The sequence below is a fragment of the Chelonia mydas genome, chromosome 1 (assembly GCF_015237465.2).
Source record: "Chelonia mydas isolate rCheMyd1 chromosome 1, rCheMyd1.pri.v2, whole genome shotgun sequence".
NCBI lineage: Eukaryota > Metazoa > Chordata > Testudines > Cheloniidae > Chelonia > Chelonia mydas.
This window is the reverse complement of record NC_057849.1, coordinates 317,705,742-317,732,168: the sequence shown is the minus strand read 5'-3', so window position 1 is coordinate 317,732,168 and position 26,427 is coordinate 317,705,742. Positions and strand designations below refer to the sequence as shown.

Sequence of the window (26,427 nt, the reverse complement as noted above, 5' to 3'; positions counted from 1 at the left end):
GGTCCCTTTTCCCTGGGTAAGGTAACAGGGAAGGTTCCAGAACAATCAGGAACCTTCTGGAGACAATTATGAGAGACAGGCTGATTAGAACACCTGCAGCCAATCAAGAAGCTGCTAGAATCAATTAAGGCAGGCTAATCAGGGCACCTGGGTTTAAAAAGGAGCTCACTTCAGTTTGTGGTGTGCATGTAAGGAGCTGGGAACAAGAGGCACTAGAAGCTGAGAGTGAGAATGCATACTGTTGGAGGACTGAGGAATACAAGCATTATCAGACACCAGGAGGAAGGTCCTATGGTGAGGATAAAGAAGATGTTGGGAGGAGGCCATGGGGAAGTAGCCCAGGGAGTTGTAGCTGTCGCACAGCTGTTCCAGGAAGCACTCTAGACAGCTGCATTCCACAGGGCCCTGGGCTGGAACCTGGAGTAGAGGGCGGGCCCGGGTTCCCCCCAAACCTCCCAACTCCTGGTCAGACACAGGAGGAGTTGACCTGGACTGTGGGCTCATGAAAACAGCCAAACTAAGGGCTGCCATGAAGCTCCAAGGTGAGCAAATCCGCCAACAAGACCCACCAAGGTAGAGGAAGAACTTTGTCACACTAGTTAGAATATGAGCAGTTCTGGGGCTAAAACAGGCACATACATTTAAATAAGATGTGCAATTTAAGGAGAAATATTAAAACCCATGTATATTATCCTTCTTATACTGCATGTACCATGAAAGATTTACAGTACATTGTGTGCCTTTTCGGAGTGCAACATTAATGGGCCACAGAGTTTTTACTTTAAATTGGCACCTCCACATGATCTTCAAATTTTGGTAGTATCTCTTAACGCCATTTGCTTTCCTCTTACAGAAAAGAGACAGATCACATAAATATATTACTTATAAGAAAAATCTTCATTACAAATGTATTACCTTATACATTATTTATATTATACTGATATATTTTTATACTGAGGATACTCAGCCATATATAACGTTTGACACTTTTAATGATTCCATTTGGGTTACTCTCTCTGCCTGTGTTGACCTTGTCTTGTGGTTTTATCTCAACTTTCTTCAAATGTCTCAAAGGCAGAACTCTGTATCTTTGTAAGAGGTACACTTTCAAACATATCCTCCACCTGCCTGTTTCGGTTAGACCTTCTATTTGCCTTTGCTGTCTGTTAACTTGGCATCATCCTTGATTCTGGCCTCTCCATCTTTCATACCATGTTGTCTGTAAATCTGTCTTTCACTTGCTCTGCGCACCTGTGCCACCACTGACTCTGTTTCTGCTGAAATTCTCATTCATGCCTTCACAGGAGACCAGGTGCATCTAATGTCCACAGTTTTCACCTACATACTGTGGATTTTATTGAGTTCCCAAAGAAACAGGGCCATGTTCCTGCTATTCTGGGGTGAATAAGAAACAACCTCCCAGTCTGGAGAGAACAGCTAATCTCTGAATACAAGTTTTCATTAACAATGATGTTTGAAGGGTTTCTGATACAATCATTTGCAGTATCTTCCCTTCTAGAATAGATATAAAAAATAGCAGATCATCAAACTGTCAGGTGTAAATGCTACAAAAATCTGAGCTGTGTGGTTTTCAGAGAATCGTCTTGCCCTAGAACATATGTCAGTCTATAAGAGCTTCCCCTACTCGGGCAAGTTGACAAGATATGACTGTACTAGGGCCAGTTATAATTTGGATGGATGTGCTGGGGAGCCTGTGAGTGGGGGGAGGTCATGAGTGCTGCCAATAGTGCTAAAGGCCATTCCTGTGTGGAATAAAGGACAGGACCATTTCTATGCACAGTGACAGAGCAGTGTGAGGGGACTGATGAATGGGTATAGCAAGTTTCCCAGCCCACAATGCTCCCCTTAGTGCCCTGAAGGCATTATGTCTTACAGGTCCACAGAGTCATTCTATCTCTACGTAAGGTTCACTTGATGTATATGATTGCCCCACCTCTGCCCCAGGACAATTCTGCCTCATAAGAGGCATAATTGATCCCTAAGATTCGATTGGAAGATTACTACTGAATATCTGGAGAGGTGTTTTACCTTTTCTATCTGAAGGTTTGAACAAAGTATCAGGGAACAAAACAGATGACTCCAAATCTTTAGGATAATCTTCTTTAATCCTGTCAAACCGTGGTACTTTAGTGCCAGTAAAATTAGACTTGTCAAAGATGTCAACAGCAATAACTGTGAAAAAAAATTAAATTCCTCATAATATTAACTTAATTTCAATCATATAGAGTATTATCCAAAAATGAAATTTTACCGATACTTCAGAAAATCCATAGCATTAAGAAATTTGAACCAAAAAATATGCCAATGTAATCAATAATTATTGTAATCAAATAATTATTTCCAGTGATGACTGAAATCATATGTTCCAGCATTATTTCATATTTAGAGAATATAAAGGTATATGCAGTGCATATGTAATGGTTACAAATTTCACACAAAAAAGATTTCGTATTAGTAAAGTGCTGTTCTGTCCTGAACATAAACTATCTAAAAATGGCAGATTCCAACTCAATAGCCCAACTTCTTGTATGAGTTCAAATAGCCAGATCTGCTATTTCAAAAATAAGTTTTTACTATTTTTTTCTCCTGTTTGTACTGCAGAAATAACACAACAAAGAAAATGAGCTGGATGCAATTTCTGAACAAGATCAACAGACTTGCTAATTAAATCCTAATGGCAGAGCCATTTTTTATCATTTTTCATATTTTATCATTGCCTTTAACTGAGATGCACATCTGTACCTGAGGTTAGAATTTGTACTGTGGAATCTTTATTGCTGCTGATTATGAACAAACTGGGAAGACCTAGCTTGACTTTCATATCCCAGGTTATATGCAATGTTGTAACTCTGTGTAAGTTTGAAAACTTGCCTCACCCACCTACTCTCTCTCATATCCCAGGTTAAGCACCAAAGCTAGCAGGTAGAAATTGTTTTTTTGCTAACAAACAGCAAATTTCTCTAGTGCTTATTGAGAGACAAATATGAATGGGCACGGTCAATTTTCAGAGTCAACTGCATTTTATGTCATCTTCTGGAAAAGTATAAAATATAAACTTTTACATATGGTAGTGGGGAAGAAGGCTGGTAAGAGGGATGGTAGGAGGGACAAAAAGGAGAGATGCACAGGACTGGTGGTCAGGAAATATGGATTCTATTCCTAGCTTCATCATACATTTCCTGTATGGCTTTGGAAAAATCGTTGCCTTACTTTTTCCATATGTAAGTTGGGGATAATGATACTTCCCTAGTTCACAGGAGTACTGTGAAGCTTAATGTTTGTAAGATGGTTTAAAATCATTGGACAGGAGGTAATATAGCATGGTATTATATTACATTGCCACTGATGTGGAAATTACTTATTTTGTCTATATGAAATATTGTGTGGTGGTCAGCAACAGGAGAACATAGCTATACAAAGTGCTGCAATATTCTTGACAGGGATATGTATGAGCTAGAAGTTTAAAAAAGACATCTTTCAAAAACTAAGTTAAAAAGTTATAATACTTCTACTGCTACTCATATACTAAAGGTCTGACCCCATGGCTTAGTTTTAGTGTTTGCCATGCAAAAGAAGTGGGTTAGATTCCTAGCCTCAGTCTCTTGTTCCTTGGAGAGGTTAGGGATGAGAATACTTCTCAGCTCTCCCCATCCCTGCATTTCTAGCTACTCTGGGGCTCATCTCCAGACCCCCTGGCTGTTCTGCAACTGCTAAAAGTGTTTATAGTGTTTGGTTTATAACTTTCAATTTTTTAAAACCTCACAAGCTGCCAATTCAGGCATTTTAATAAAAATTAAAATTGAGAAGCTGGAGCTGTGGAGGGTAACTGTATCAGGCTCACTGCAGGTTTCTGTATGAGGAAATGTCCAAGTTAAGCACTGCCAATTCCCATTCTTTCCCTAGTCCCTAAATAATTCCCAGATGAGTTGTTAGTCAACCCTACGAATGCAGCACCCACCTAGAAAAATTGCTCGAGAGAGAGAGAGAGAGAAAAGAAACTAGTCAGTACAGAATTGCCTTGTCCCTTAGAAGCTACATCCTTCTGACCTCAGGCAGAGCTGATGAAAAATCAGATTTTTCATCCAGCAGGAAATTCAGACATTTTGAAATGAGTTGTTTTGCCAAATTGGGATGAAAAGTTGAAATATCAAAAATTTTTGAGGAAGGGAAAGTTCAGAAAAATTTGCTTTGGAAATAGCAAAACATTTCAACGATCAACACGTTTTGTTTCAGTTTGCTGAACAGGTTGGCTTGATTGATTCAACTTTAATCTGTTGCGCCCTGAGCTGCCACAGTGTGTCATCAGAATTGTAGTTCGGGCATCTCATGCCTCCATTTGTCTCTATGGGCAGGTCTCCCAGTCGGACTGCATTTCATATGGTGATACACTGTGGTCATACGGCTCCCATGATGCACTGTGTCAGATCAACCACAGGGGAGAACATGGTGCCACATGGGAGATGTAGTCTAGGCAGGGAGCCTGACTCATAGGGGAAAATGGGGGTATGAGACACCTGAACTACAACACCCAGGAGGCACCATGGCAGATAAGAATGAAACAAATCAATGCTGAACTGACTCAAAATAAAATGTTTCAATCTGGGTTGATCAGACCTGAAATATTTTGTGTCAGTTTTCCCAATGGAAAATCAAGCCATTTTGGCAAAATCAAAATTTTCTTATGGAAAATTTTAGTTTTGTGGAAATGGCATTTTCCACTGAAAAAACATTTTAATGGAAAATTCCAGACCAACTCGCACTTCTAGGCTCCAACCATTCACACAGAATAAAAACCCTATTGGTACATGGAATGGAATACAGGCTGGGTCAGGGATATTTCTTTGTGAGTTTCTCTCTCCCTCTACTTGAAATTTTGCTGATAAGCTTTTCTGCCATGTAAGACTGGATTTTCCTGCTTATTTTAATAATAATCATACTTAGCATTTACCTAGCACTTTATGTTTTCAAAGCTTTGAACAAATATCAACTCATTACTTATCACATAACCTCTGTGAGGTAGATTGGCAAGAATTATCATCTCCGTTTTGCAGATCAAAAGAAACTGACACAACAAGATAACATTGTAAGTCAAAATTAGAGTAAGAGTCGGGATTGGAAATCAAGAGGTTCTGGCTCCCAGTCTTCTGCTCAGTCCTTTAGACCATGCGGCTTAGCTGTTGATAGCTTCATCTGGGCTAATATCTTGGTTGTAGAAGTACTCTACTGAAAACTGTGTTTTCAGAGGAATTCTAGAAATTCCAGTGCTTGAGGTGGGTATATTAATGTGTGGTTGCATATTTATGAAAGAATCTTAACTCAGTGTCACTATAATATTCTGATTATTGGAACAGTCTCAAGACCCATCAAGATGTCATGAAAATAAATATCTTCCAACTCTGGAACTGAACACCCACCATAGCTCTGTGAACCCTTAAAATCCTCATATATGTTCTGGCAATTTACAGTTTTAGAAACACATGGCTTGCATTTTGGCTCAGGATTCCAAGCCAGAGAGCAGAGAGCTCTTTCAATGCGCATGTAGCATTGTCAAGGGATGAGTTAAACATGTGTGGAGAAAAATGTTGGGGGCTGTTCCCTTCAGACCCAGCATCCTGGAGCTTTTCTCTTATATAGCCTTGGCACCCTTGGCTGTTCTCTGCAGAACACATTGCTGGTCCAGTGGATGGACAATACCTGATGCTCTCAAGTGTCAGGGAATTTCATCTAACAGAAAAGACAGTTTTCAACAGCTACTCACTCATATTTGTGGCAATAATGACAAAAGGTTTCAGGTAAGTTTTCTTCATGTTCTGGGCCACTGTGTTGAAATATTCTTCATAATGTTTCAGTAGGTGGGATGTGCCACCCTCTGTTCGCTGGATCTGCTCCCAGTGCTCCTTGGTGTTGGGGTTCAGAAGGGCACTACCCACTTTAATGATGTTCTAGGAACAAAAATAAATATAAATTTAAATGATTAGAATACCCAATACAAGGCAACCGAGGGAGTTTAGCTGGCTAGGTTTCAAGTGAGGAATATTGTAAATGATTTGCATTACACATAATGAAACATTTTGATCCAGGCATGTTCTGCTCCAGCCTTATCAAATAAATGCACACCTTTTAGTCACCCTCAGGTTGTTTAACTTATAAGAAATCCCTTCAAGCTTTTCATTAGCAACCTGCGCAATGATCAGAGATTACAAGGAAGTGTTTTTTTTAAAGCAGGAAACCAATTAAGACAACTCAGAAGGAACACCTAAACATACTGGCTTTGCCTCTCACAGAGATGAGACAGGACAGGCAGAGACTGCTTGCTAACTAGGTTAGGAAACACCCCTGGGGAAGTCAGATGAGTAAGACTTGTTAAAATCTCATTTTCCAATGGGAAGACATGGTGTCCTATCTTACAGAGTTTGATATTTCTGTAGAATCATCAAGGAATCTATGAATCAGTCCCTGTTTTTCATCTTTTTGGGGAACATACGTGGCAAGAACTAATCTTAATTTGTGATTACAAACTCATTATCATGAAAGAAAATTGAAATTATATGTTGGGTGTTTTTCCATTTCTGTGTTGTGTTAAAATAAAAATCTGTTGAAAAAAAAAGGCTCTGGATAAACTTCTGCATATACAGCTCTTAGTTAGGAGACTAAACAAAATATTACAATTTTTACAAAATATTACAACCCTGAGACACAAAAGAAAAGCAGTAAACAAAATATTACTGTATAAGGCTCAATTAAACAAGAACACTGAAATTGTTACAAAAAGCTCTTGGAGCAAATGTAGAAAACACTATTGTATGGTATCAAAAAACATAACATATGAGGATAAACTTGGATACAATTATGGTAGAAATTAAATTACGCTCCACAATGTCCTAGACTAACATGCCTATAACCATCCTCCTAAAACGTTCATTTGGCTGGCAGAGGGGAAAGATGACTCTTAAGTATTGGTTTGAGATAACAAAAAGAACAGACAACATCTTTACAAAGGACCCACATATCACCTGGTTAGCTAAAACCACAGTGCAGCAGAGTATGGAAGCAGCCTTGTAATAGAACTCACCAATTTTCATGATTGCTATTTGCATTACCCACTCTGCTGCATTTTACAGTCTTCACTCAACAATAACCAGCAAACTTCTTCTGCTTTTCCTTACAGTCTCTCAGCCTAAACCATATCATCTTCTCCATATGGGTTCTCCTTGTTAATGACACATTAGATGTCCAAAACATACCTATTTTAATTCTTGCTCTCCCCTAAAAATACTTAGGCAGCTACTGAATATTATGGTGGGTATTTTAGTGCTATGTACATGAAAATATTTAAAATAAATGGAAGTCAAAATTTCAAAAGTAGATTATTTCTCTTCCTTTTTTCAGAGTAACAGCCGTGTTAGTCTGTATTCGCAAAAAGAAAAGGAGTACTTGTGGCACCTTAGAGACTAACCAATTTATTTGAGCATAAGCTTTCGTAAGCTTATGCTCAAATAAATTGGTTAGTCTCTAAGGTGCCACAAGTACTCCTTTTCTCTCTTCCTTTTTGTTCACACTTTTATTTAACAAAACCCACTAAGTTCTTACGCAATCCATCTCAAGGCTTGGGTGTGTAAATTCATCCAAATCCAGTGCCTGAAGCTACAAATTTGTTGGCACAGTGTTTGCTTTAAGTAAGAAAAAAATAATCTCTTAAAACCTGGGGAATCTAAAAAGACAACTGTTCCAAAAGTCTTTTTCATTATTTGTAAACTGAATAACCTAAGATACTGAGAAATTTTCTACATCAGCGAGGAAACCACTTTGTTTCTAAGTTGCAATGAACTCTCTATTTTTATAGAATTTTTTTAGACCTTGATACACCATCAACAACAGATATTTGTCTGCAAATTAACACTAGCACAAACAGTGTATCAGTGCTCTTCTGTGGACAGAAAACCAGGAAAAGGAGTATTATTACAGAATACAAAATTGTCAGAAAAGTTTTTAAAGAATTCTGCAGGGGAGCTTTGGTCAAAATACTACTTCAATTCTAATGAAAACAACATATAAAACTCCAGAGCCTGTAACAGGCCAATTATAATTGTGTTTGTATTAGAAATGCATAAATAAAGGATTCTGATTGTGTATTCATTTTCTGTAACGGAATAGCTACACTGGAAATTATAGGCAAGGTATGATACAGATGTACATTTATTAATTTTTCACACTCCTCTAAAAAGATTTTTAAATCCAATGTGAGGGCAACAGGATAACCCACCTTCAGAGTTAATTCACCTTTCAATATTTTATGTACTATATTGAAATGAAAGTTTGGTAAGATCTGGCTGGTTTTCCATTGAACAGCAGAATGTGACAAACAAAGCTATTTTACTCAATATTAGCACTTTCCCTCAATTACTTTCTAGTTCTGAGAATTCTGCTTTTTTGGATGGTACTATGATGAACTTTACCTATCGTCTAACTCCCTACTTGGTCAAATTTCATTTCAAACTATTCCGAAGAAGGAATAATTTGTAAAACAGATTAAACAACATTCACTCCACATGGGTTTGAGGTGAACTGATTTATGAATTTCTAAATGAACATATCAGTGAGAACCCATGAGCACACAGTATCTCTCTTACTTCATTGAATTCCGCATCTCTTGTCGCAGCTAGGTCAAACCCTTGCTGCTGGCTCTCATACTGCAGGACCCTGATCATCAGCAGGTATGCTGTCCTCACATCATTGCCATACAAGGAGTTGGTGTACTTGGTGGCATTTTGCAGCACTTTAGCAATCTGTATGGACTTATCTCCATCCAGTTTGGTCTCGTTGAGATGTAGTTTTTCATTCTGAAGTGGAAAGGAGAAAAAATAAGGGAAAACAATTTTGCAACAGTCTTAGTTCAGTCATTCCAGTTACAAAGACACTGTTGCTTTCCATCATCTAGACAGAGGAATCATCTGATCCAAACAGAAATACTACTGGGAAAGGAGGGGAGAGGACATTGCAATGGAATGTGCATGACTGTCAGAGAAGATAAAGGTTCTAAAGGGAAATGCAGGGTCTGAACATTCACACAGCTGGCAGATGGAGCCTGGTGGTGTCAAGTTGGAGACTGGGATTATCTGAGATGATGAGCATTAGAAGCAGGAACTAGAGAAGATAACAGGGGTTGGGGATTTTATTTACTATGTACATTAACATCATGTGGGTTTCCCAACATGCAAGACAAAATCTGCCAAAGATGAGCATTTAAAAACAGGATGACACACCTCCAAGGGCCTTTACCAACAAACAATTACTAAAACTCACAGTAAATTCTAATAAATCCCCAGGAAAATGTTGGGTCAGATATTCAGTTGTAAATCAGTGTTATTCCACTGAAGTCAGTGTGATTGGGTGCCACAACGAATGTCTCAGTATTTGGATACTGATGTAAACAAATACGAATACAGTCCTAGTAGCCATCACCACATTTAGAAAGCTATATGTCTATTCATTTCTTTGTGTTCAAAGTATGTCTATTATGTGTAGACGCTACTGTGTATTGGACAGGTTGATAAGACTCTGGCCTGCTAAGAATAAGGAAACATTTCCTACCATGATTTTAAGATCCACAAAGCTAACGGTGGTACAGTTAAAAAGCTCAGGAGGAAGCCAGCCTTTCTCACTATTACAGTGCCGAACAGCATTCCCTGAAGAAAACAAAACAAAGGATTAACAAGACCTACAATAGTTCTGCACAAATCAATATAGAATTTGTTAGAAAATTAGCTTTTTACTTTCAAATCTCTTAAAGAAAAACACATATTTCACCTTGCAAACTAGCATTCCTCAGCCTCAGGAAAGTTACACAGTTTATTGTTGTTCATAAATAGATTTCTCCAACAATGGTCTATGTTAGCCTCCAGATATCTGTCTAAACCTGTCTCATGCTAGTTGCCAAAGCATCTTTTGATGAATTAAGCAACTGTGAATCTACGAAAGATTGTGCAATTCCTAAACACCAAAGATGAGAGAAACATCTATCCATTACAGGTGAGAATTCATTCATTCAGTCAGGTGGGTATCCTGGATAAATGCTAGCTGCGCTTCACAACATGTGAGCACTGTCAATATTACAGGTAAGCACGTTCACAGTGAACATTTTAAGCGACAAATGTAAATTCCTTTTTTCATTTGGACTTGTTTGGAAGCAGCTTTCTATTTAATTTAATTTATTCATTATTTGAAATTATTTGCCAACTAATTTCTACAGCTGTTTCTTGGTTTGTAGATTCCTTGTGAACAGCTGATTGTGGGTATTTGCTTTTCAAAAATTTTAGCTATGTTCATTATCTCTGACTGGAAACAAAATCTCATGATATTGTTTCTGTTTCCTGATTGGCTGTGTGTGACCTAGGCTCAGGTTTTCAGTTCAAATATCCACATTTGCAAATACAAAATTTGCTTTCTGCCAATGTTCTGGAATGTTCACTTAAAATTTGCTGTTTCCACAGACATCTCTGCCTGTTCTCTCATTTGCTAGAATACACACAAACAATCACAAGAGGAATGCAAATATCATTGATGAAAATTTATTTTATGCAAAAATTTATATTAGTTGAAAATTTAAATAAAGTTAGTTTAAAAATGTAATTTACCCTACCCCCACCCGGCCCGGGAAGTTCTCAGAACTGGAGACTCAAGGGCTACCAATTTTCCTCAAACATATGGAGTCAATGCTAATACTCCATGGTGCTACTTTTAAAAGTTATATAATCATTTACAGTTCATTCCACTTGCAAATGATAACAACAGATAAGAGCTGGCAAGTGTAGAAATGAGATAAGTAGTTACAGAGATTTCATTTCCCACAAAAAATTCTCCACAAGCTATGTGAGAATAATCTTATTTTAGTCCATTGTTGTAGTCTAGCAGACAAACATATTCAGTGAAACACTCACAGCTGCTAGTGTTTGCTGTCCAAGATCCTTTCTTTTTCCCTATTCTCTTCGTTAATAATACTTATTTAAGAAAAAAGCTCATATTCTCCAAATAAGCAATGAATTTCAATAACAGAAACTTGCTTGGAAAGGTGCATTAGAATATTGCCTAATTTTCATATTAGGTTGTCATTCACTTGTTTCCTTCATCCCACACACATACACTTTTGCCACATGTGATCCATCCCATTAGATATAAAGGATAATAGTCATAACAAAATGGTGGAAGCACAGATGTGTCCATTATAATCAATGTTTTATTTAGAAACATTAATGCAGCCCAAACCTGCAGCTGCTACTCCTCATACAGAAGGAGAAGTCATGCTTACATTCTTGATAAAATGCAATCATCAGGAACCTCAAATGATGCAGAAAGGTAAAGTGCTTGATGGAAAATTTTAGCTACATTGTACCTCTGAAGTTATATTAGCAGAAATTTAGTAAAGCAAATACCATATAAGTACTCCACATTTTATCCCTGTCTACATGAGTTATATCGCTAAAGGTCATGTGTGATCCATTATGCGCTGAAAACAAAACATAATAATTACTTTATACAGTGAATGGAAACTGAAACATTTGACTGTGCTCATTTACAGATATTGTTTTAGACTCTCTTTTCCATATTACATTCACTTGTTTATTTATCTACTGCATTTTTAATGTTCTGCCTTTCATTTGTTAACTGGAATGTGCTTTAATTAATTCTTGATATGGAAGTTATACCTAGATAAATCCTTCTGCTTGTGACAACCACAAGCTACACTGTAATCTCTAGACTTTTAAAATAAATTCTTCTCTATGTATACAAGTTTTTTCACTCTCATTTTTTCCCATACCAGAGCTTCAGATAAAAATGTTAATGTTCTACCCAGTCAACTTACCCACTGATCCCTTGGGACATGGCACAGCAGCTGGCTGTCCAAACTTGGTCTGTGGCCACCAAATGCCAGCTTCAAATGCTTTGGGACACCCATTGTAAATCACTGTGACAGGAATAAAGAAATAATGCAATTTTTCTAGCAATGTAAAGTTAGGGAAATAATAGTAAGAATACATTTACAGCTGCAGAAAGGCTTTCCCTGCACTTAGAACCTTACTGGAATCTCCAACAGCTTCCATAGGGAGCCATTTATATTTGTTCTCTTTTCAAAACCAGGGTTCCCCAATCTTTAACCTGAGTGCTATTCAATCGTGCAAGCAAAGACATACATGCCAAGGAAGTGTCATTATTAATTTGGGACTCTGGATGTTACAACATACACACTGTATAACTTTAGCCACCTTTCTGGGAGTGAATTTCCACTTCACTTTACCCTGAGACCAAGAACCAACCATCCGTGGGGAAGGTAAAATATACAGATCATTTGAAACCACGTCAATGTGGCTTCATGGCTAGGCCAGCAGAGGGCACCCTAAGAGTGGTGCAATCATCTCCTCCTACGCAGACTCCTTTACATAACTGATCTTAACAGGCATAGGGAGCAGGAGGTGTTAGTGACTTGGTGCACAGCATCACAATTTGAGGTTATGATGATGCTAGCAGACGGAGTCATGTATCTATGTCTCAGAAATAACAGGACAAGAATGTTTTGCTTTCTTCTTAACTAGCACTTTCCTCATTTGGCATAAATTAGATAAAATATTAGCCTCAATTAATACTCTTTTATTTCTTTAGTAATAACACTTAATAACATTGAAAGTAATAACATTTTTTAAAAATGCTGGAAGCAGTTGATGGCTGCAAAGTATGGTACCTTCGCAGCCCTGAATGGTAACCTCAGCAAAAGGATTGTCGCAACGGTTACACTGTCGCCCAATCACTCCAGGTTTACAAGGACACTGTCCTGTCTCCCTGTCACAGGATCGAGTATGAGAACCAGAAGGGAAGCAGTCACATGGATAACAGGTGTCACTGCTTTGTGGCCTGTAGTAGTTTGTCTGGAAAAATAAAGAGATAGACACACAGTATTTTAATTCTGCCATATTTCTTATAACCCCTTATTAATTATATTTCTTAAGTTCTTCCTGGATGGCTTGTGAGTCTGAAAAGAAGAATTAATGAGCGCCCAGACACTATGATGTTGGGGGCTTTAAAAGTGCACAGATGAAGAGGTTATTTATTTACACAATAACTTGAGTTCTTTGAGATGTTTTTCCCCTCTGGGTGCTCCACTATAGGATGTTCATGTATCTGTGCATGCTCAGCCAGAGACTGTGAAGCAGCATCTGTGGGCCTGCACCTATAAAGAGCAGCTCCTCATGCTCCCATAGGAGGGCATAGGAGAGAGGCGCGGACCTGCCACCACTCAGTTCCTTCTCAATTGTGTAGCCAGACACTCTGAAGCAGAGGGGAAGGAGGGCGGGAGGTGTAGCATCTAATAGGGACAAAACATCTCAAAGAACTCAAGTTACTGTACAAGTAAGTATCCTCTCCTTCTTCTTCATGTATATGTCCCTGTGAGTGCCCCACCATGGGAGGCTCCCAACCAGTAAATCAACATGCAGGTGGGTGCTGATGAGGCAAATCTGAGTCAGTTTGAAACACTGCACCATCAAAGGTAGCATCAGCCCTGGAAGCAGGTAAAATGGCAAACTGCTTCGCGAATGTGAGAGCAGATCTGCAGATTTCTGCTATGCAACGTCTTTCAAGAGGGCTATAGGTAAGACTGAGCCCTAGTGGAATGTGCTGTCACTCTGTGAGGGGGCTGTATTCCAGCAGTCTCCTAGCACGTTAAGATTAAATTGAGAACCACTTCGACAGCCTTTGCAGGGAAATGGCTGTCCCATCACTCTTTCAGCAAAGGACACAAAGAGTCTGAGAGCGATCCTAAAGATCTTGGTCCTGTCTCAGTAGAGGGCGAGAGCCCTTCTGATATCTACTGTGTGTAGGCTAGATTTCTTTCTGGAGGCAAGAGGCTCTGGATAGAACACTGGCAGATGGAATTCCTGATTAACACAGTATTCCGAAGAGACCTTAGGGAGGAAGCGGGGATGAGGAATTAGTGCGACCATGTCTCTGTAGGAGGTAGTGAATGGTGGGTCTGCCATGGGCACACCATGTTCTCCCATTCATCTAGCTGAAGCGATGGCTATAAGGAATGAGGGCTTGAAGGAGAGGTGGAGGAGAGAACAGGTAGCCTTTGGTTCAAAGGGAGAGGGGGCATTCCTTAAGGCAAAGAGACCAAAATTAAGGTCCCATGGAGGAGCAGGGTTTCGTACAAGGGGAAACAAGTTGTGTGTCAGCCCTTAAGGAATCTGATTGTGATAGAATGAGCAAAAACTGAGCAGCCCCCAATGGGTGACTGGAAGGCTGGGATAGCTGCCAGGTATATTCTGACTGAGCTCACTGACAGACCCTGAGTCTTTAAGTCCAATAGGCAGTCTAGGATCTTGCAGAATGGAATTTCTAATCTTGAGACGAATGAAGAGAACACCTGAAATAGAAATGTTTCCACTTCTGGAGGTAAGTTTTGTGAGTAGTAGGTTTCCTGCTAGATAGGCATACTGACTGGACATTACCTGAACAGGTAAGCTCCATGCTAGAGAACAATCTAGGAGCAATGCCTTCAGATTTGAAGATGAGATGTTGGGATGGTTCATGGTGCCCAACTTCTGTGACAAGAGATCCTGCTGGAGAGGAAGGCAGAGAGGCATTGCCACTGTGTGGTGATGGAGATTCGAGAACTGCACCCATCTTGGCCATGACAGCACCATGAGGGTAACTCTGGCTTTTTTCCTGTCTCCGTTTGAGGATGGTCTTGAGAATTCAAGGTAGAGGGGGGAAAGCATATTGCAGGATGCAGGGCCACAGTGTTATCAGAACATCTCCCAATGAATTGTGGCTGCATCCTCCCTTGGTGCAAAAAAGGCAATATGTTGTACTGGTTTGGCAGATGCTATGGAAGACAGAACCATTGAGCTCCCATTCATGGTCCTGATGGAAGTTCTTGCTTAGGGATTCTGAAGTTCTATTCTGGAGACCTGGTAGATAAATCGCCAAGATTTCTATCTGATGTGAAATGTACCAGTTCCTCAGTTTTAGCGATTCTATGCATAAGGACTAGGATCTTGCTCCACCTTGTTGGATTATATAATACTTTGCTGCCCTGTTATCCAGCGTTATCTTGATGGAGTGACCCTGTATGTTGTGAAGGAAGTGCTGATACACCCAGCAGACTGCCCTCAGTTCTAGAAAGTTGATGTGAAGTGTTATCTCTTGCATGGACCACTTGCCCTGAGCTGTGACCCCTTGGAGGTGGGCCTTCCAGCTATCCATAGTGAGGGTTTTTGAGGATGGAGGGTGTGAGAATGGGATTCCCCTGCAGACTTTCAGTGGCTCCTTCTGCCATGGCAGAGAGTCCAGAACTTTCAGAGGTGCTATCAGGTGTTTGGAGAGACTATGCCTGTTTGGGGTGTACACAGTCCAAATCCACGTCTGAAAGCACCTGAGGTATGACAACGCAGGAGTCATGTGGCCCAAGAGTTTTAAGCAGGTCCTTGCAGTTGTTTGTGGGCTGTATTGTATTGTTGCGATTAGATTGGACATAATCCAGCCTCTCCTTGCACAGGTAGGCTTTGACACTTAGGGAACCCAGAGAGGGTTCAATGAAATCTTTCCTCTGGACTGGAGTCAGTGTAGACTTCTTCCAATTGATACAGAGATCCAGGAACTGGCACAGGGCTAGTGCCTTCAGGGTTGCTGGCTGAACCTCTAGAGCTGACTGACCCTTGAGGAGCCAATCGTCCACAAATGGGAATACTGCAATGCCCACTGACATAAGGAATCCGCTACTGCTGAGAGGACCTTGGTAAAGACCCTTGGGGCTGTGGAGAATCTGAAGGGGAGAACTTGGCACTGGCAATTATCTGAGCCTATTATGAAATGTAGGAAACATGTTTACCACCAGAGAATTAGGGTCAGGACGGGAGAAGTATTCCATTCTATGGACTGGAATATATTTATTATCTGCCCACCCACACATGAAAGGAAAAGTGGCAGGTGTTTGCCATAAGGAATATGTAGGCCTCTTCTAGTGGGATCTGGAGGGATTCCACCACCCATTTCACTAGACCCTGGAAGGTCGTAAAGTCATCAGCATACGAAGGTAGTGGTGGCATTACCGCTTCATCCAGGGAGGAGGAGGAATTGGCTGATGGGGTGAGCTTCTCTCAATCTGTAGTTCTTGCTCTTCTTGTGCCTCTCCCAGTACCTTAGGGGCATACGGGACCAGAAGATGGTCAGTTGGTGCCTGTGGGTGATGCAGTTCTGGTAGATCTTGGGGTTTCTTTCTAACTGGTATCCTGTAAAACTGTTCACCCAAGTGTCTCCAGGGGGTCCGGTAAGGTGACTGAGGAGGAAGGGGATAGAGGAAATGCCCCCAAGGGTATTCATATCCCCGAGGTCCAGGGCACCTGGCATGCTCCAGAACGTCTTTTCAGTGAAGAAACTCAGGAGAATGTGATAGTACCGTACTGAGATAGGGCCTTTTACCAAGATCTCAGAGACTGAAGTCTCCTACCCTCGGCTAAGGAGGGGGGCTCAGGCATTAGTGTCAGTACCCAGGGTTGGAAGTCTGACGAAAACACACTTTGTAGCTGATGGAGCGGTATTGGGAAGGGGGCTATAGTAGAGCTCCTTAATAGGGAAGACTCTGGTTTGTCTGAAACCAGAAGGTTGTCCAGGGAAAAGGATCTGGAAAGTGGTGGAGGGCTGTGATAGCTTATGGTCAGAGTCTGAGTTCGTACTGGAGTCAGGAACATGGGTTGGTGCCCAGGAGCAGATGGTGCATGTGGTACTGGAGAGGACAACGGAGCAGCTTCTCTGACCTTGGAGCTGTAGGAAATGATGGTACCAGAGTGTGGGGAGAAATCCTGAGTATATCATGTGCCAAGAGGTGTCAGATGGTGCCGAGGGAGGAGCCCTCTGTACATGGAAGACTTCTCCGCACATGACTTCTTACATCAGAGGTGGGCAAACTACAGCCCACCGGCCACATCCAGCCCGCGGGACCGTCCTGCCCAGCCCTTGAGCTCCTGGCTGGGGAGGCTAGCCAGCCCCGGCCCCTCCCCTGCTGTCCCCCTTCCTCCGCAGCCTCAGCTCGCCGTGGCACCAGCACTCTGGGCGGCGGGGTTGTGAGCTCCTGCCAGGCAGTGCGGGCAGCTTGGCTGGCTCCAGACGGGCGGTGTGGCTGCTAGTTCTGCTGCTCTGAGTGGCATGGTAAGGGGGTGGGGAGGTTGGATAAGGGGCAGGGGACCCTGGGGGGCAGTCAGGGGACAGGGAGTGGTTGGATGGGGTGGAGGTTCGGGGGGGGGGGGGGGGGGGGGGGGTCAGTGGACGGGAACGGGGGGGGGGGGGGGTTAGATAGGTGTGGGAGTCCCAGGGGGCCTGTCAGGGGGCGGAGGTGTGGATAAGGGTCGGGGCAGTCAGGGAGCAGCCTCGCTGTCTTCTCTAGACCTGCCTTTAAACCCTGAGCAGACCTTGTAATTTGATGGGATGTGGGTGTCTCCAGAAGTGCCCATTACTACAAGGAAAACATCTCTGGCAGGTCTGTCAAGGCTTAAACCCCAGGGTCTTCACCATAACCCGATGTGACAAAGCATTAAACCAAAAGTCCTGGAGAGGGAGGACCTCCTTTTGAATGCACAACTTTGATTAAATTAAATAAAAATAAGTAAATAACTAAATAAAGTGAGAACGAAAAACTCATAGTGAGAAAAGGTGGGAAGCTGTAGGCACCAAGTGCTCCCTCTTGAGCAACAGGCGGGTGAAAAGGAACCGAATGGTGGCGGGCCTGTCCCTTCCTATATGGCCTTCGTATGGGAGCATAAAGAGGTGCTCTGCACAGGTGCAGGCCCAGAGATGCTGCTTTACAGTCTCTGGTCGAGAATGCACAGGTGCTCACACATCCTGTGGTGGAGCACCGATACGGACATGCACCTGAAGAAGAAGAATTATCCTATGATTATCACTGCTCATAACAAGTAGGGGAAATAGTTTCTGTTAACTTTTGTCTCTACTGTAACTGATATAGCTGATGACATTGCTTATCATCATCAGTAGTTCCTTCTAATATCCAGGAGTGCCTTTGCCTTCATTCTATTATACTTTTCTCTTCATTTAAGCCCAACTGAAAAAATGATATTTGCGATCAACCTCTTAAAGAAGGTACAATTTATACTAACAATTTATAAGGTACAATGAACTGTGTAAACAGTAGGTCACTGCATGGCAAAAAGACACGGGATCCTGAACATGAAAGCTCTGTGTGGGGAGAGCTCCCAGTGAAGTCAATGGGAGGTCTGCATGCAGAGTACTTGCAGCATCTGACCACGGTTTGCAAAAATGAGTGTAACTTACATGCCAAAAGATGAGCTTGCTTCATCTTACACAAGTCTGTTAGTTGTTTCTTCAGCTCCACCCTCCTTCTGCCACCCTCCTTCTGCCTTATGATGTGAAAGTTACTCTTACTCGCATACCCACAGAATATCCAGCTAGCACAGAATACACTGCTTTACTTTTACACCCACACACTGGTGACCCAAAACCTGGCCAATTTACACCATTACTGTTAACACTGAATTTTAAGGTCAAACTTTCCTCTTACATATACATGATTTGGGTAAGGCTTTTGACGCAGTCAAATGTGACACTGTCACAAGGAAACTTGGGAAATATGATCTGGATGAAATTACTACAAAGTGGGTGCATAATTGGTTGAAAAACGAAACAGAAAGTTTCAAGTTTACACAGAGCTCTTCTTCAGGTCTAGACCAGACCAGACCTGAAGAAGAGCACTGTGTAAGCTCGAAAGCTTGTCTCTTTCACCAACAGAAGTTGGTCCAATAAAATATATTACCTCACCCAACCTGTCTCTTTGAGAGTGGGGTCATATTCTGATTTTATCAAGACCATTATAAAACAGAGGATCAGAATTTGGCCCCTTATTCTCTCTCCTTTGCTTGCAATAATATAGTTAGTAATTACAAAAAGGAAAGAAGAGCTGCATTATATGGCTAAAATGAAGGACTAATATCAGAAAAAAATATGATTCCCTATGAAAAATAATTATGTTCTATATGATACAAAGCACATTTGTGCAGGAATGTATATTTTACATTGCAGTTATCCAACTAATTATGTTTTAACCTGAAGAATATTTCCACTAAACAGAAATTCTTTTGCTTACCTTACACTGACACTCTCCATTAGTCTTATTACAGTCAGGATCAAATCCTTTACTGATCTCACAATTGCATGGACCACAAATGGGATTTCCCCACCAGCCTCTGGGACAAGGCAAGTCAATTCTACAAAATAAAACAAAATAGAAAGGAGCCTCTTTTAAGTTCACTTCTGAGAGGAAAAAAGGCACTGGGCCAAAATTTGCTCATAGTTACATTACTGAGAGTATAGTTTACCCCAGTGCTGTTGTCACAATTCAGCACATACAATAAAAAATAGAAACAGCTTTTGTTCTGCAAGATCATTTCTCAAACTGGCATTGAGTCCAGCTCCTCTCTCTTCAGCCTCTGATAGACAACACTCCTGATTCTGTGCATCCCAATAACCTCCTCCCTGCTGCTTATTTATGGCAAGACAGGCTGCTTTCAGTGCATTCAGAGAGCAGGTTGAATTCTGTTATTCCCTGCAATTGCAGGGCTAGCATTCTTATGTATTTTTATGAGTAAAATGTAAATGATGAGAGCTAAAGGATTATAACAGGAGTCTTTGTAAGTGATGCCAGTTGGAATATCTGCCTTTCTGGTCCAGACAATGTGACTGGTTTTGGAAACAGCGCAACCAATATGTGTAGCTGTACAATGCAACAACAGAGAGGGCCTGGGTTGCAGTTTCCAAGAGGACTGATACGGCAGATGAAAACACACAAGCGACACACAAAAGGGGACAAACACAGTACATTACATGAGACTTTCCATTTTCCTTGGACTTCATGAATTACCCATATTGCACTCAAATGGGACAATAGATGAGAAAGTGTTTGCCTCTCCATGGCCAGCTGGCTCCTTACGAGAGGGAAGGGGTAGGATACCAAGGAGCTCCTGTTCTGTAGGACTCTTAAGTTCTACAGGAACAGAGCTGAACTCTTGCTGTGCTTAGGAGCTCTGCAGGACAAGGGATCTGCCAACCTCTATTGTTATCAGCTCTCAAATGACAAGGGGAATTTTTGTTGAAACAAAAAAGGGGGGGCCACTGCCTTATGCTCACGGAAGGAATAGGGGAACTGGGAAAGATCAAGACATTGAACAGTAAATATAATCCTCTTACTTGCTCTCACAGTATTGCCCATAATAGCTTTGTCCACATTCACAGGTGTACCCATGGGATGAGCTAGGTTTACGGACACAGGTGGAGACATGCTCACATGGGTTCAGGTTACACACATCAACACAGTCTCTCCCAAAGTACCCTGGGGAGACAAGGTTATAAGATTACAGCACCCAATGTAATTTACGATTTGCATGTCTCAGAAAGACCATCTATTTTAAGCTTATACACTAATAACACATCGTGGATAATCAGTAGATTTCCCCAGAGATACTGTCAAAAAAGATCGCTTTTTACTGCGAGGGGGAAAAAAGGTAACAGGCTATACTTTACAACAGTTGGCAAAAACTCTTTGGCTGCCCTTGGATCAATAGCTTCTGATTGCTTGCTCAGGTCATGTGTTACAAATAGCTCTATATTCTCTTTCTGCAAGTTCAGGAGGTGACTGAACTTAGGCAGGCACACACCTCAAAATGAAGACTGACAAGAGAAAAGTTTCAAAATGTCCCTTCAGGGCCTTGGGGTGTAAAACATAAATCTAACACTCGAAAAGTTTGTGTGAGAAATACGAGAACACAGAGAAGATGAACTTTAAAAAGTCGCAAATAGTATCAAAGCCCTTTGCAACATAACTAAAACCAATACAATTCCAACGCTCTAACTATTATGCCCAACTTTCATGCAAACTCCTTTACCTGGGTCACAGACACAGGAGTAGCTGTCCCAGTCATCAATGCAGTAGCTGTGTTGGGGACATGGACTGGAATCACAAGGGTTGTCTACTTCGCAGCCTTCCTTTATATTGATCTTGATTGCCTGTTTCATGTTCAACGTAGCTACATTCGTAGAAGTCTCCCCCATTCTTACTCCCTGAGCACAGAAAAACAGTAACTTCAACTAAGAGACTCTTCCTTTAGGATATAGTGGTACATATACAGAACAATGCATCTCACTAACTTCTTTAATCTTCCAGTTTTCTATATACATGTGATCTGCTTAGTCAGGTGCCAGATTTTTTTTTAAAAGTGTTGGACTTTGATTTAAACCAAGAAGGGAAAGAAGAAATTTCTTGAGGTCAAAAGAGACTGGATTCCTACATGTAGAAAAGGGCAATGTTTAATATTTTGGTGCTTGCATAAGTTATAAGGATTTAAAAGTTATCCAGAAAACAAAACTCAGGAGGAAAAGGATAATAAATTATTTCTTTCAGGTATCTTCTCATAAATGCAAGCTATGACATATTTTATTCTTACCTGCATACAGCCATAAAAACCCTGCTGCACTGAGACTTGATCTCCAGAGATACCTCCCACAATGATGCTTTTCATTTTGAGTCCAGGAAGCTGATTTCCAATCTGCACAGTGCTCTGTTAAAGAAACAAAAGGACAGTGGATAAGAGGGTCACTGCACTATTATCCTTTCCAAGACAGAGAATGGCTTTCCTTAGAGATGCACTAATCTGATAGCAATTGACAGTAGGCTAAAATTTATAATGAAATGAAGAGCTATTTATCTGATCTTAATTTCACAGGCATGGTCAAAAGATAAAACTCCACTGATTTCAACGGGTTTACACTAAGTGTAAGTCACTGAAGAATCTGGACCATACACTGCTTGCAGTAGGAGCAGTATATGGTATTTGTTTACCATCCCTACCCCATTCCCTTCTTTTTAAAGGCCCTCTGGATGATGAAAGAAAGGCCAAGTTATGATGCTATCTCACCTGATACATCCCATAGTCCAAGGACATAACAGCCAGGTACTTGATGTCTTTGCCATCTTTAGCACTCTTTAACTCTATTAGCAAATGATGCCATTCACCATCACTGACTCGTGACTGGGTCATCTTCAAACTAGCAACCTGGTTCAGGCCATTGTAAACTTCAAATTGCACATAGTTGTTCAAGATCTGCAGGAAACAAATATCATCTCTATTCATCGCTGCAATACTGACTTATTCTCAGATGAAGCTCACGGTGGACCACCAGTATGAGTGCAGGCAAACAATGCTTCTTACAGGAACGAGCTGTAACCTGGGAAAAACTCGTAAGTGGTAACACCTCCCAACACAATTTAGGGAATTCTGCTTCTAACCCACAAAGAAAGAGAAGGAGAAGAAGAAGAAGAAAATGACAAAGACAAAAATGAGGAAGAAGAAGAAGAAAAAAAAATGATATGGAGTCTGAATTACAAACACAAGTCAAATCTTTGTGTTAGGACAGAATTCAGCACATCTTGGATAGTGAGGCTAAGCCACCTTTCTCAATAACTGAATTTAGCACTAAAAGTGCTTATATTCAATTTCAATCTATACTTCTGGTTTCTGCCTTATTCAGGGAAAGAGTAAATACAATGGGCAGGTGAATACAGCGGACATCGTTGGTTGACTACTACCTCTGTCTACATGTATTTCATGATAGGTAGAACAGAGTTCTTCCAGTTTATGTTAACGTATACTTATACTTTCCAAGCTTTTGCATTTTATAGAAATGCATCTTGTTACACAAAGCTTTTGAACTGTAAAGTGACCAAGGGGAACAAGGTGATGACATCTACAGTATTTGATGTTACATATGTTACTTTTAGCTACATGCATGAAGATACATATTTAGTTTAGCCCTGTCAGTTGATATTTGGGGAAATTTTCTGAATTCTATGCCAGATTAAGAATGCCATACACTTACCTGAATGTTGATCTTGGATGAAGTTCCTGCATTAGCTTGCATTAACATGCCATTAACTTTCCGGGTCCTGAACATGAGTCCAATGTACCATGGTACAGAGATAGTAATATCAAGGTCACTCCAGACAATAATGCTCTCACCACTGAAACGCTGGGGAGAAGGCATTACTGTAAATCAAGAGACAAGAGATAAAAAAAAAAATTCAATCTTTTAACACAAGGACTTAGAGCAAAAACAATACAATTTGCCATGGGTTTTTCATCTGCAATTTGTTTTCATAAATGGTCCCTATTCACTAATTATGTAAGAAGGAGATATAGAACACTGAAGCCAACGGGGGTTGCTCCTGCTTATGTCAGGGCTAAATTTGGCCACACTTCTATATAGCGAGCAACCGATCAATTACCATAGATACCACAATTGTCCTGATAATAATTATATCGTTTGCCAACAGTTACCACATATCATGGCTATTACACTTATTTCCTGTTTTAAATCCAGAAAAGAGACTGTAGTATCTCGGAAAACATTATCTAGTAACTGTTGTCTTCATAATGGTGACCACCTGATTTTGCCTACAATAAAAAATGAAGCCCTAAAATCATAATACAAATAGGTTTGGGCTATTCTTGCATAATGATTTCTCTATATCTGATGAAAATTAAGTTCTATTGTTTGTTTTATTTTAGTCTAATGTGTTACTGTGTTTATGTATACCATTGCTAATGATATGGAATCCAAAACCAAATTACGATACTGTAAGTGTGTTTTGTCCCATAGTCAAGAGTCGAGAACTGCTAAAAATGTGCTGCTGTTTTGATCAGGGGCCATAAAAATTAGAGAAAGTGACGGAGATAGAGAATCATGCTGTCTGTTAAATAACCTTTTTTTTGTCTCAATTGAAGGGCTCAGCTCAAGATTGAAAGCAGATCTTCATTAACATCTTAAACTAAACAGGGTCTTTTCTTCTTTTCTATGATGTGTTAACAAACTCCTTTTATAAAAGAAGCGTGTTATAAAACCATAAAAATATTGTCATAATATCTGCACGAGATTTCATTAGTATAAATACCTTACTAACATGAAAAGTACCTCAGGTAAATTTTGTAGGATACCACAATGGCAAGAAACAACATAGTATTATGGACTTTATTAGCAGTTTATGCCTCATTTTATTGTTATTAAGTCAGTACGTTTTCTTATGAAATCACCAGTAGCTCCATATTTTTGCCAGTTGCCTCAGGTATATAGAAAATAACTGAAGACATCTCTACTAAAGCTAAATAAAAACCTCTGGGTGCTACTATGTTACAGAGAGAGATGTTTCAGGAGAGAGAAATTAAATAAAAAACAGTTATTTATTTGTATTGTAACTGTTGTTGTTGGAGATGTGATGCAGATGTGTATTCCACATAGGTGTGCGCGTGCCCAGTGCACTGGAGCTAGAGAATTTTGCTTAGCAGTACCTGTGCGGTGGCACTTGTACCCCATGGCCATATACCCTACCCTGGCTATATGAGGTGGCACTGCCCATCTCCTACGTTCCTTCGCACCAAACCTCAAGAACATAGACTCCAATGTAGAGGGGATGGGTGGTGGCTTGTGGAATGCATTTCTGCATCACATCTCAAAGAACAATAGTTACAATACAGGTAAGTAACTATTTTTTTCTTCTTTGAATAGATGCAGCTGTGTATTCCATGTAGGTGACTCACAAGCAGTACTTGCAGGTGGGGCTCAAAGACTATTTAAACAAGGATTCCAGGACTGCCTTCCCAAAGTTTGCATCTGCTCTGGATGCAGCAGTAATGGCATAATGGTTCGTAAACATATGTACAGATGACCAAGTGGCAGCCCTGAAAATGTCCAATACTGGAATGCCACTTAAAAACACCTTCAAAGTAGCTCGCGCTCTCATAGAATGAGCTCACACCCTTTGAGGGGGCATGGTCAGACTACTTTGTATGCTGTCTTGATACAGGAAGTTATCCACCTAGAGATCATTTGCTAAGAGACTGTCTGTCCCTTCATTTGGTCTGCATATGACACAAACAGATGAGGCAAAGTGGGAAAAGGTTAAGTCCTGTCCAGGTAAAAGGCTAGACATTGGATGACAGCCAACGTTTGGAGATGTTGCTCTTCCGGGGTTGAATGCGGCTTAGGAAAGAACACAGGTAAATACATCACCTGATTCAAATGAAACTAGGAGGCCACTTTAGATAAAAACTTAAGGTGCGGCCACAAGGTCACTTTGTCTTTGGAGACCTATGTGTAAGGAGCGTCTGCAATCAAAGCCTGCAGCTCATACACTCTCTCTGCTGATGTTATTGCCACTATGAATGCAGTTTTTTGACACAAAAGAGAAAAAGAAGAAAATGCCTAAAGCTCAAATGGAGACCCTATCAGAGTTGCTAGGACCATATTAAGGTCCCACAAAGGAACTGGTTCTCTCACCGGCAGGTGGAGACGAAGGTCTCCTTTCAAGAACCTTGCTACCATGGTATTCAAAAATACTGACCTCCCATGGATGGGTGGATGAAATGCTGAAGTCACCACCAGGTGCACCCTCAGTGAGCTACGTGCAAGACGATGACTGACAATGTAACAAATGTAAAAGTATAATTAGGCAGACCAAAAAAGCATTTGAAGATCAACTAGTGAAAGACACAAAAACTAACAGCAATTTTTTTTTAAGTACATCAGAACCAGGAAACCTGCCAATCAGTGAGGCTACTGGACAATTGACGTGCTAACGGAGCACTCAAGGAAGACAAGGCTGTTGCGGAGAAGTTAAATGAATTCTTTGCATCAGTTTACACTGCAGAGGATGTGAGGGAGAGTCCCAAACCGGAGCTATTCTTTTTGGATGACAAATCTGAGTAACTGCCCCAGATTGAGGTGGTTTTGTAACAAACTGATGAATTAAACAGTAATAAGTCACCAGGACCAGATAGTATTCACCTGAATTCTGAAGGAATTCAAATATGAAATTGCAGAACTACTAACTGTGGTACATAATCCATTGCTTAAATCAACCTCTGTACAAGATGAATCGTGGACAGCTAATGTGACGCCGATATTTTTAAAAGACTCCAGAGGCAATCGTGGCAATTACAGGCTGGTAAGCCTAACTTCAGTATCGGGCAAACTGGTTGAAACTGTAGCCAAGAACAGAATTATCTGACAGATAGTTGAACCTGATATGGTGGGGAAGAGTTAACATGGCTTTTCTAAGGGAAATCATGCCTGACCAATCTATTAGAATTCTGTGAGGGTGTCAACAAACATGTGGACAAGGGTGATTCAGCGGATATCGTGTACTTGGACTTTCAGAAAGCCTTTGACAAGCCCTGGGATAATTCTGGTCAGTTTTATGGGACTTCCTCCTCAGCATCCCTGAAGCGGGTGAGTGGTTCTTCCATCTCTTGGGGAAGATGGCAGCACTGGAATGCGGAG

General features: G+C 40.8%; 1 protein-coding gene across 4 annotated transcripts in view; it reads right to left on the bottom strand.

Moving 5' to 3' along the window:
* The window catches only part of CELSR1 (cadherin EGF LAG seven-pass G-type receptor 1), a 262,839-nt gene that overhangs the window by 31,526 nt on the left and 204,886 nt on the right, over positions 1–26,427 (bottom strand). For all 4 annotated transcript variants that reach the window (XM_037901572.2, XM_043551096.1, XM_043551104.1 and 1 more), the window contains exons 9-20: positions 22,972–23,138; positions 22,011–22,196; positions 21,540–21,653; positions 20,982–21,156; positions 20,287–20,428; positions 19,187–19,307; positions 12,755–12,938; positions 11,882–11,983; positions 9,613–9,707; positions 8,652–8,861; positions 5,780–5,963; positions 2,050–2,193 (exon numbers count right to left, since the gene is read on the bottom strand). In XM_037901572.2, coding sequence (XP_037757500.1) covers positions 2,050–2,193; positions 5,780–5,963; positions 8,652–8,861; positions 9,613–9,707; positions 11,882–11,983; positions 12,755–12,938; positions 19,187–19,307; positions 20,287–20,428; positions 20,982–21,156; positions 21,540–21,653; positions 22,011–22,196; positions 22,972–23,138 — 1,824 coding nt within the window. The remainder of the gene's footprint in view (positions 1–2,049; positions 2,194–5,779; positions 5,964–8,651; positions 8,862–9,612; positions 9,708–11,881; positions 11,984–12,754; positions 12,939–19,186; positions 19,308–20,286; positions 20,429–20,981; positions 21,157–21,539; positions 21,654–22,010; positions 22,197–22,971; positions 23,139–26,427) is intronic.